We start from the raw sequence: 11,432 nt of genomic DNA on the forward strand, positions 1-11,432 counted from the left end.
GCTGTAGGTGACAGATGGCGGTCCCTCCATCACAGTGCTCCTCACTGACTGAAAGTAGTGATGACCACGGCATGGAAACCCAGAAACCTGACACAAGACGGCCAGCTGACAGATCTCATCAGTGAGAAGTCCCAGAAGCAGCAAAACCTGTGAAAATGAGGGCGAGGACAAGGCTTCCAGGGCCCAGTGCAGGGGGTTCTGCAGCTCTGGGGCAGCCGGGCCCCATCAGGACAGAGGTGGTGCCGCTCAGCCGCCGGTTCCCGCAGCACGTTTGGGTCCCTGTCCTACATCATGGGATGACACTGTTGGTATTTTCAAGCATCTCTGTCAAGATTTTATGCTAATGTGCACACATGTGCACACACATCCACACACACGCTCTTGTTTATTAGAACTAAGACCTAGGATTCCGTTATGCAATTTTACCCACTTTTTTCCCGAGGTCCTGCCTTCGGTCTGCTCAGTGGTGTCATTGCTGTTCTTTGAGAGCACAGCCTCCTCTCCTCAACACCATGTCATCATTTATTCAAAACTGTGGAACATTACACAGCGTCTTTAACTTGTAAAGCAATGCTGAAATGAGCATCTTTATTCACATCTGACCCTGTGATTTAGGATAAATCCTGGAGGTGGGGTTACCAGAGCCTGAGTTACAAACGCCTACCTGCCTTGTGATGAGTCATGCCAACTTTGTGCTTGAGGATATCATTACTGCTTACCCCTTAGATATATTTTTCTGCATCAGGATTTTAAATGACCCATGTAATTGAATCCATCTAACTTTTCCTTGAGGGTTCTGGGTCTACATGCTTACAAAAGCCTTCCCATTCCTCACTCTAGAAATATATTCCCAGTATTTTTCCTCTCCATTTTAAAATGCTTTTATGATTCACATTTGCACAGAAAATTCCACCTGGATTTGCCTTCCTTGGGCCCCCAGCCCACGTTCTCCCAGGGGGACTTTACCTCCATCCTGTGCTGGATGCCTCGTTTCCTGGGTGACCCTGAACTCTGGGCTTTTTCATTTCTGAGCCCAGGCCACCCCCTTGGAGTGGTTACAGCCTCAGGGGACATTTTAATGGCTTGGAGGAAATCATACTGATGCGTTTTTTCTCCGCCTTCCTGACTGCTGTCATCAGGTTCTAGGTGAGCTGCAGAGGGGTGTTTTTCCGGTTCCGTCCCAAACCTCGTTGCCCCGGGGCACAGACACCCTGAGCTCTGCCTCCAGGATGGGGTATTGCGGCAGGTGGGAGGGATCAGCACACACACAAGGAAACCAACACTGCAAACTGTCCTGGAAACTTGTAGAGGCCCAGGAGCAGCCCAAAGCACCCCGTGACGGACAGCGGGCTGGGACTGGCCTGGGCAGCAGTGAGGTGACTGGAGCCAGGGCAATAGTGCTTGGAGAGCCGTCACGAGCAGTAAACTCGATGTTGCCATGGGCCCGGGCTGACCTTGGTGGTTTGCTTCTTCATCTGCAGGTCAAGGTGTTGGACAGCATTTAAGTGCCCAGGGACCTCGTCATCACCCTGAGTGTCCCTCAGTCTTCATGTGCAGACAGTTCAACAACCCTCCTGTCTCCACTGCTGGCACCCCTGCTCTGGAGACCAGGGCTGGGCCCAGACAGGGGGGTCCTCTCGGCTCATGGCAGCCAGTGCTGAGGCCTCAGAGCCACTCCTCCTCCGCTCCCTTTCTCCTCCCTCCCTCCTCTTCCTTTTTTCCTGACCCCACCCCCACCCCGGCCCTACTGCCCAGGAAGTAGGTCGCCCTAGGCGAGGCCTCCAGGCTTCAGGAGCTTGGTTTGGTCTGATGTATCCAGGGTGGACCTTGACCCTGACATAGAGGGCCTGTGCCCCTCCCTCCCCCCACCCTGGTTTTGTGTGAAGTGGCTCCATGCACAGCTTGGATGGGTCCCTGCTCCGTCCATGGAACCGGCTTCCTCTAACCCCAGGGATGAGCACAGGCTGTCGGGGCCCTGGGGGCTCTGGCCACAGGGGAAGGACACTGGGATGCTGGATCATTGAGGGACAGTGACAGGATGAAGACAGGGAGGGTGAGGCCACTCAGGCTCTGGCAGTTATTGGGCAGGTGGAGGCATCCCTGCTCCTGGCTTTCTTCCCTGCGGCTGGCTCCAGGGGCATCCACACTGCCCCAGGGTGCTGGTGTGGGCGGGCTGCTGTCTGTGAGGTGCTGGGGGCGAACAAGGTGGAGGTAGGACCAAGGCTGTGAGGCTCAGGGGACACTCAGCAGCCATGGGTCAGGGGTCAGAACTGCAGGTGGAAGGGCTGCAGGAGGCATCAGGATACAAACCTGGCCCCTCAGGGCCCTACTTCTCCCAGGGACCACAGGGCCAGAGGGTCTGTGGGAGTCCAGCCTACCTCTGTCGTTATAGATCCTCTTGCTCCGTCAGGGAAGCCAGGCAACCGCTCAGGGTCTCTGCGGGCTCCCTGCTCTCTCTCTTTGGGCCCCTACTCTTTCTCTGCCAGCCCTTGCTTTCTCTGTGGGCCCCCTGCTCTCCCTTCGACCCCGTTTTCTCTCTTCGACCCCCTGTTCTCTCTCTTCGATCCCCTGCTCTCTCTGTGGGCCCCTGCTCTCTCTGTGGGCCCCTGTTCTCTCTGCAGACCCCTGCTCTCTCTATGGGCCCCTGCTCTCTCTATGCAGGCCCCTGCTCTTTCTGCGGGCCCCCTGCTCTCTCTCTTCGGGCCCCTGCTCTCTCTTTGGCCCCTGGTCTCTCTCTGTGGGCTCCCTGCTCTCTGTGGGCAGCTGGGAGTCATTCCCTGGCTCCACAGCTGTCCAAGGAGGTGGCTGCCACCCACCACATCTTCCCTGACAGCAGGTGGGGGCCAATCCCCAGTGGGGCCTGGGTCTTATTACCAGGAGCCCTGACATTCCTCTGTGCTGGGCACACCAGGACAACTGATCACCCAGGCTGGGGTTTCTGGCCTAGATAAGCCGGACCCGCCCGCCCCGGTGCGCTGGTGCCGCCCAGGGGATGGAGGCTGTGGCTCCTAGACGCTGTCTCAGCTGCACCTGGAACATCCTGGGCTGCTGGCTCCCGGGGACCCCCTCAGAGCTGTTCCCCTGTGGTCTCTCTCAACTCCCAGGATCCCCCAACCCCAAGCTGACCTTGTTGGCCTCCTGTCCCATTCCCCAAGGTGTCTGGGCCCCTCCAGCGGCCAGCCAGACCCCACTCTCTGGACAGGAGATGGCCTGGCCCCTGTGGAACGTCTCCCTGGTCATCACAGCATTTTGGTGCTGTGGTCTCCCCATGTCCATGTCTCGCCTTCTCTGGGGCTTTGGTCCTTGGATAAGTCTGGAGCTTTCTGGGGACACTTGTGACCCTGAGACAGACAGTCTGAAGTGTGACCAGAAGCTCCTGTACACGCGGGCATCTGCAGAAAAGCTGCACTGACTGTGGCCAAGTTTGCAGCCCCAGCTGATTTGCCCGTGGCTCCTGGGACAGAGCCCCACCCTTCTAGCACCATAAGCCCCTGCTTGGCGTCTGGGCTCAGGGCTTCGGGTCCAGACCCTGCTGGCGGCATTCTGCTCCCCCTGGCAGGTGCCCTGTGCCCCCACTCCCTCCCTGCGTCCGTGTCTGTGTCTCTTGCTTGAGGGACCCTCGTGGGGAGACGTGCCATGGTGGCCAGGAGCCGGGGCCTCACCCTGCCCACGCAGGAGGCTTGCCCAGGAGGTTCCCAGAAGCAGCAGTCTTCTCTCTAGAGTCAACTCCCCAAGAAAGGGGAGGTGTCATGTTCCAACTGATAATTGCCAATACCCCCTGAAAGGACGCAGTCCCCTCAGGTGACCCCGCAGTGAGTCCTCAGCTCTGAGAAGGGATGGGGTGCTGCCCCCTGCTGCAACACCTACAACCAGCTAACTCTGGGCCCAGGAGACTGCAAGGCGGGCAGGCTGGCCTCAGGCATTCATTTCAAAGCCTTCCGGCCAAAGGGTGGAGGTTGTCCAGAAAAGCAGGAATTCTACCCCAAGCTTGAACTCAGGCCCACACCGAGAATTTTGGACTTGCCACCCTCCTCATTGCATGAGTCAGTTCTTTAAAAGAAATCCTTTTTTGTTTTTTAATGTTTATTTTATTTTTTGAGAGAGGGAGAGAGTGACAGAGCATGAGCAGGGGAGAGGCAGAGAGAGAGGGAAACATAGAATCTAAAGCAGGTTCCAGGCTCCAAGCTGTCAGCACAGAGCCCGACACAGGGATTGAACTTACAAACTGAGAGATCATGACCTGAGCCCAAGTTGGACGCTAACCAGGTGCCCTGAAAGAAACCCTTTATACCGTATGTCCTGCTGGTTCCTGGGCCACCCTAACAGACGGACGCCCTAACATTGGATAGAGTAATGGTTGCACCTCTCTGCAAATTGACTCAAAATTACTACTTGCACTTTAATTGGTGGATGTCATGGTGCATAGCTGGGCCTCAAGAAAGCTGTACCTGAACAGTGCAGCCCGGACAGGTCAGAGCTCGGCTCTAGCTGCCACGTGCTCAACCCCCGGGCGACCCCACACCCTGGGACCTTCCCCAGTCCAGTTCACCCTGGGCCAAGCCCTCCCGAGCTCTAGCTCTGGCCTGGCTCATTAGGCCTGGAGCCTCAGCAGCCTCAGAGCCCTGGGGGCCCAGCCTGGGATTTGAGGCCCTGGTGGGGGGTGGAAGGCAGGCAGGGGACCCCCCTGCCAAATCCAGCCTGGCCTTCAAGCATGCAGAGAGGCTTGGCAAAGCCATCAAGCCAGGCACTGTGCTGACAGGCCATGGGTCTTGAGCCAGACGAGGTCTCCATAAATCACCTGGCCTTGACTGAGTGGGTGCTGGGAGCCAGGGGTGAGGGATGGGAGAGGGGCAGGGGCCCAGGGAGGACAGCAAGGCCACAGCGATCCTGTGAGGTCTCCACGTGGCAGTGTGGGGGCGAGTGCACGTTAGGAGAGCGTCCACATGTTTGTGAGTCAACTGTGTCCATGTGTGATATTTTAAACTCTGAAGCACCCTGGACGGGTGGCCTGCCAGGTGGGAAGTGGGAGGCTAGGGCCAGCAGAGCATCCGGCAGTGGTGAGTCCAGAGGTGGGAGCGGCAGTGGGGGTCAGGGGTGAGGGGAGGGGGTCAGCCAGGGTACCGTGCTGGGGGCTGAAGGAGAGCGTTGCAGGGAGAGGATCAATGGACACCATGGGTGGGGGTCTCTTGGGGAGGGGGCAAGGGGCCTGCTGGGAGGCAGGAGCTTGATTTCGTTTCTTTTTTTTTTTTTAATGGTTTTCATTTATTTCTGAGACAGAGACAATGCGAGCAGGGGAGGGTCAGAGAGAGAGAGAGAGAGATTCAGAATCCGAAGCAGGCTCTAGGCTCTGAGCTATCAGCACAGAGCCCAATGCGGGCTTCGAACCCATGAACTGTGAGATCATGACCTGAGCTGATGTCGGACGCTTAACCAACTGAGCCACCCAGGCGCCCCACTTGATTTCATTTCTGACCGGACCTCAGCCCATGGGTGCCAGGCCTGTGAAGCTAGCAGTGTCTGGCCATCCTGTTCTGCGCCTGAAGCTTCAGCCCTTGGCCAGGCAGTCCCTCCCTCCCAGATCCCATCGCCTCAGGGGAGCCTGCTCTGCTGAGCCTATCTTGCCCCAGGGGAGGCTAGGGTCACCTGAGGTCCCAGCATCCTGGGATTTGGAGGCCTGGGTGGAACAGGCTGTCCTGGGGCAGCAGACCCGTGCAGGCCTGTACTCAGGGATCTATGCTGTGAGGCTGGCAGGGCTGGCTTGGCTCCGAGTGACTAGGGGAGACAGGCACACAGGCAGGAGTTCCAGGGCCAGGACCTCTATCCTGTGTTCCCCAAGGGCCCCTGGGCCCCAGCTCAGCCTGCAGGAACCTGGCCCACGTGTCTGGCCTGCCCCAACTCAGCCCTGATAGGGGGCACACTTGTCCTGGGGCTCCCTGGAGGTAGCTCCCAGCAACTCCTGTCCAGCGTCTGTGCCTCTGTGTGTGTGTGTGTGTGTGTGTGTGTGTGTGTGTGTGTGTGTACACCTGTGTGTCAATCTCTAGGCTCAAGTCTCCCAGGACCTGCGGGCTCCCACTCCCTCTCTCTCTCTCAAGGACGTGCCTTGAGACTTGAGGACTGTCCTGTTGGCTGTCCCCCCACCCCACTGCCCTGGGCCACTGCCCTTGCCCTGCCTCCCTTGACCTTGGAATCAGGGGCTTCTAAGCCTAACCCCCAGCCTGCTGGTGGCCTCACCCCACCAAATCTCGGAATAACCCCCCCCCCCCATCATGCAAGGCTATTGGGGTCAGGACACTGCTGACCCTGGTCTCGTCTGTGTCCCCCAAGCCCTTCATGGGGACATGGTGTCCCTCGCCTGCCCTTTGCCCCTGCCCTTCCCTCTGTGTCCCTAGAAACCATGTCCAGCTCTCCTGGGAGCACTGTACCAGACACTCAGGTCCATGTGTCAATCCAGGTCTTAAGTTTGGGGTCAAAACTGAAACTTCCTCAGTATTGCTCCAAGAAACAGTGCAAAAAACATTCTCATGTGTAGATGAATGGGGGCTGCAGGGACACTTTGTGTATATGGGTCTCTGGTCTCCAAGGCTGGGGGTTTCTTGGCACACCCTAAAATCAGGATTGGAGAAGCAGAGACCTGGGGTCTTGGTTAAGGTGCAAACTTAGGGCCATTCTCTTCCAAAAGCATTTGGAGTCCAAAGTGGGGCCAGTGGCCCCAGACCTCACATTTAGGGACTGCCTGCAGGGGCAGGAACTGTCCCCCTCCCCAATGTTAGGGTCCTAGCAGGGTCTTGAAGGGGAGGAGGAGTGGCCTGGATAGTACTGAGTCTGACTCAGCCGAGGCTGAGATCTGCCTGTGGGGTAGGAGTCTGTAGGGAGTGGGGACAGGTCTAGAACCCTTCCCTGTGGGCTCTCTCTGGACAGAGCCTGGTGGCCCTAGTGTCCCCAGAAGGCTCAGACACTGCACACACGAGGCATGCTGGAAGGGGGTGTGATCTGAACCTCCCAGTTCCTGCCCTGGAGTGCCATCCCCCGCTGCCCCCTCCTCCCTGAGCAACACAGGCTGGTCTTTTCCTACCCTGTGGCTGGCTGGGGCCCGGCTCAGGCTAGGTGGCACGTGCCCACCATGCCAGGGCAGCTGGACCAGACGCCAGCGAAGAAGACATGCACCTTCCCCGACCACACTGACAGGCCCTCCTCATGCTGTGGGAGGCATCCTGAGGGGCTTCCCTCCCCGCCACGTCCCATCCCCACCACTGAGGCAGGACAGGGGTGCAGGGCTCAGGGTTTATTGTTCTAGTGCTGACACTGTGCAGAATGGAGCCACATGGGAGCTGGGAGGGTCAGGAACAGGGACAGGGACAGGGATGGGTCACAGGACAGCAGCGCCACAGGGAGCACACCCCAGCCAGGAGAGGAACATGCCTGCCACAGGTCCCAGCAGGCCCTGGCCAGGCGCTCACGTCTACTGCTGTGGGTGGTGAAGACTCTGTGGGCCGTGGTCTTCAGAATCTGGTTCTGGGCCTGACCCTCAGACCCTCCCACACACCCTCCTAGACGGTCTGGGTACCAGGGAGATGGCTGGGCTGCTAATGCTGAACTGAGAAGGGAGAGCAGGGAACTTTCTGGATGAAGACTAAGTGGCAGAGGCTTTGGGGGCCTAGGAGGGGCTCCAGGGGGCAGACCGAATTCTGGGGCCTTTCCCTACAGGACACAAGCCACTGCCACCTCTCACCCCTGGTGCTCATGTGAGGCCTCGGGGCGCTCAGGCGCAGACCACTCTAGAGGCTGCCTGGGACAGGGTGATGGTCTCGGTGGCCTGCTGGCTGCTGGAGGACAGTGAGCGGCCGGAGCTGCGCTGGAAACGGACGCGGCACAGCAGGGAGTGGCCGGCAGCGGTGGGCCCTCGGGCGCCCCTGGCGAGGAGCGAGCGCTGGCGGTACTCGCGGTAGTTCTTGGTGAGCAGCGTGTAGAGGAAGGGGTTGACGCAGCTATTGCCATAGGTGAGGCAGGTGGTCAAGTAGTTGATGATGCGTGCAGTGCGCGGCGTGAGCGGCTGGGCCCCGTGGTACTGGGCCAGTAGCTGCCACAGCCAGAACGGCAGGAAGCAGGCCCAGAAGAGCAGCACGATGCCCAGGATGAGGTAGAGCACCCTGGGGTTGGGCAGCCGCCGTGTCTGCATCAAGGAGGCCCTCTGGGACAGCCAGTAGGCCCGCGCCAGGCGCACATACAGCAGCCCGATGACCGTGCCTGGCCCCACGATGCTGGTCCCGAAGAGCAGGGTCAGGTAGGCGCGGTGGGCACGTGGGCCCCACACAGGGAGGCAGAGGCTCTTGTGGCCCCTGTGGACCAGTCGGATGGCCAGCATCATGGGCAGCGTCAGCAGCAGCGCCAGCAGCCACGTGCCCAGGGCGAGGACCTTGCGGTAACCCTTGGAGCGCTGCACCGTGTCCAGGGGCCTCAGCACTGCTGCGTAGCGCTCGCTGCTCATGACGGTCAGGGTGAAGATGCTGGCGTGCATCGTCAGGAAGTCCAGGCTGAAGAGAACTCGACAGCCCATGTCGCCGAAGTGCCACTCCTTGGTGACATAGGTGGCCACGATGAAGGGGATGCTGAACAGGTAGAGTAGGTCAGCCAGCGCCAGGTTGACGACATAGACGTACATGGAGGCCGAGGCATGCAGGAAGCGGCACATGACCACCAGTGTGTACACGTTGCCGGCCACACCCACCACGCCCATGGCCAAGAGCACCGCCCCGATGGCCCCCGTGGCCACCAGGTCCTCCAGGGAGCTGGGCTCCGTGGGGCTGGCCCACGAGCTGTTGAGGGATGCATTGGGGGCAGCAGATGGCTCGGGGAAGCTGCTCGCTGGCTGGGGGCTCAGCGCCATCTCACGCCAGGCTCCGTGCGGGGCGTGCTGCTGCGTTAGACGGGGAGGGGGCAACTGTGGGCAACAAGCTTGTTCTGTGGGAGAAGATGCTCATTAAAGATGCAGCTCAGGCAACCTCCACATTCCAGAAGGTTGTGTGAGAGCACAGTCCCCACCGGGCTCGGGGACCTGAAGAGGGACAAGGTTCATCGTCTCCCGATGCCCCTTTGGGGACTCTCTGCTCAGAACCCTACTGCTCTGCCTCATTTTCCCAGCTTTCCTGGGGAACCAGAAAACCACGCAGACCAGCTGTCTCTCGTGCGTGCTCCGCAGCGCCCCCAGCCTGAGCCTCAGCCTGAGTCAAAGCGCTGTGGGGTTGCCCGGTCTTTTCTGCAAACCGGACCAAGGCAGGGCGGCCCCCCAGGGGGTGGGGCCAGCAGTGGGTGGAGCCAGGAGTCTCCACCGCAGCGGGCTGTGTTTAGCTCAGCCCTTTCTCCCAATTTATTTGTCCTGCACGCCTTAAAAAAATGTGTTGTGTTTAGATTACTAAAGTAATATTCACTGATTTTAAAGTTAAAATAGGAAAATATTCCCCCTGGCGAACAAAGGGAAGCATTTATAATTTCTCTTTATCCACACAGGGGAAATGAGCCTTGATTCCTACCTCATGGATGCCATACACAAAATAATTCTCGATGGATTGTGGACCTGCATATCATAGTTAAACTAATCAATGAATCAACCAAGATAGCTTCTGGAAGAAATGCAGAATACCTGCATGACCATCGGCAGGCAAAGATTTCTTAAAAAAAAACCAAACAAACCAGAAAGCTCTTGAAATAAAACAAGAGACCAAGCAGGTGGACCTCATTAAAATTAGGACCTTCACTGAGAGAGTAAAAATGTAAATCATGGACTGGGAAAAGATTCTCAGAATACAAAGAACTAGTAACCAAAATACATGATAGAACTACAAATTGATACTGAGGAGTCATTGGAGGGGGAGAAAAAGAGAAGATTTGAACAGAAACTTCTCAAAAGAGGATTTCCAAATGGCCCAGAAGTACATAAAAGATGCTCAACATCATTAGCCACCAGGGAAACACAGATCAAAACCATGGCATGCCCACCTCAACGGCTACGATCAGAAAACAGATACAGGTGTCTGGGCAGACGGGAGGAGCTGGTGGGAGTATGGAAAGGTGCAGCCCCTCTGGAAAGTAACCTGGCACCATCAGGAAAGTGGGACATGTCCTCTTCCCAAGCAGCCCCTCTCTCGGTCTGCCCACGGGAGAATTGAGTGCAATTGTCCACAAAAAGACAAGAAGGAGAATATTGACAGCAGCTTATTTCTAATATCCAGGAGCTGGAAACAGCCCAAACTTCCATTAATAGAAGCGTAGATAAACAAACTGTGACAGCTCCCTAAAAATGTGCAGCAGCAATGAGGTAGATGGAGGCACCACTCCCGTCAGTAACTTGGATAAAACGCGCCTGTGGTCCGCTGAGTGAGGAACCTGGACAGAAGGAACACCGCTACGGGTGGGCCCTGACGGACGTTCACGCACAGGCAAAATGGCCTGCGATAGTGGCGGGCAGAGCAGTGGTTACCTACTCTGTCAAGTGGTAGGGGCACCAGGGAGTCCTTGGGGGGCGGGGCTGGAGCATGTTATGTCCTGATCTGGGTGCTGGTCACACTGGCATTGACACGTGTACTTAAGATCCGTGCTTCCTGGATGAAGATTAGCCTCACAAAAAAAACAAAACAAAACAAAAACACCACACACATACACACAAAAACGCGGGATATTTAACTGCAAGGTGGGCGGATACTGTTACCCCATATCCCGGTGCCCAGGGCTAACAATGGCTTCAGGCTTTCTCCCTCTGCACGTCCAGCGGCGGTAGTAACAACGATGAGTCTGGACTGTCCCACCCTGAGTGAGCAGAGCCCTGCGTGCTCTGAGGACCTGCCCAGCCTCTGGTCTTGTGCCGGGACAGGCACCCCCTCCCCCTCCTGCTGAGAGCTGCAGGCCTTGAGGGAGGGACCACTAGGAGGCTTGTGAAGCCCACTTCCCACCCGGATCCCGTCTTGCCCACCTGCGGCTTCCAAGTGGGCCCCGCGCTCGCACCCCGCGCCAGGCATGGAAGGGCCGGCAGGAGGGCGCTCCGACGCCTGGACGCCCCTTCGCCTCGACGCTCTTGTCCTGCTTCCCGCCACCCCCACGCCCCCAGCCCGGGCATCGCACTCGCGCGGGCACCGTGCTCCTAACTCACCACGCGTGGGGTCCACCCCGAGTCCCGGCTCACCGCGCACGTCACCAAGCTCCCGGGATCGGCGGAGGGGCGTCCGACCCCAGGTCCCACCGGGAAAGCCGCGCGGACCCAGGTCGTAGCCGCCACCTGCCCCGCCGCCAGCTGAGAATGCGCGGCTCGGGTATTAATAACCCGGGGCCGAGGGGGGAGCTTGAAGGAGGGGGGCGGCTTCGGGGAGCTTGGGGGCATGGAGGTGGCGCTGGAGGGAGGGGGCGGTGTGGGGGGCGGTGCTGGAGGGAGGGGGCGGTGCGGG

The 11,432-nt window shown here is 58.5% G+C and overlaps 1 protein-coding gene across 2 annotated transcripts; it reads right to left on the minus strand.

Annotated features, from left to right (window-relative positions):
- Window positions 1–7,267: 7,267 nt before the first annotated feature.
- UTS2R (urotensin 2 receptor) lies at window positions 7,268–11,279 on the minus strand. Of its 2 annotated transcripts, none has more exons than XM_029928712.1 (2): window positions 11,141–11,279; window positions 7,268–8,958 (listed from the first exon to the last, which is right to left on the minus strand). In XM_029928712.1, exon 2 carries the CDS (start codon window positions 8,882–8,884, stop codon window positions 7,760–7,762), a length of 1,125 nt encoding a protein of 374 aa, XP_029784572.1. In that variant the 5' UTR covers window positions 8,885–8,958; window positions 11,141–11,279; the 3' UTR covers window positions 7,268–7,759. The 2 variants fall into 2 exon arrangements, with proteins under 2 accessions (XP_029784572.1, XP_029784573.1); XM_029928713.1 differs by lacking the exon at window positions 11,141–11,279 and adding an exon at window positions 10,479–10,555.
- Between the last annotated feature and the right edge of the window lie 153 nt (window positions 11,280–11,432).

This window comes from Suricata suricatta, chromosome 17 (assembly GCF_006229205.1).
Source record: "Suricata suricatta isolate VVHF042 chromosome 17, meerkat_22Aug2017_6uvM2_HiC, whole genome shotgun sequence".
In the NCBI taxonomy this organism is placed as follows: Eukaryota; Metazoa; Chordata; class Mammalia; order Carnivora; family Herpestidae; genus Suricata; species Suricata suricatta.

Coding starts and splice junctions, on each gene's coding strand:
- UTS2R (XM_029928712.1), bottom strand. CDS start 8,884: ATGGCGCTGAGCCCCCAGCCAGCGAGCAGCTTCCCCGAGCCATCTGCT.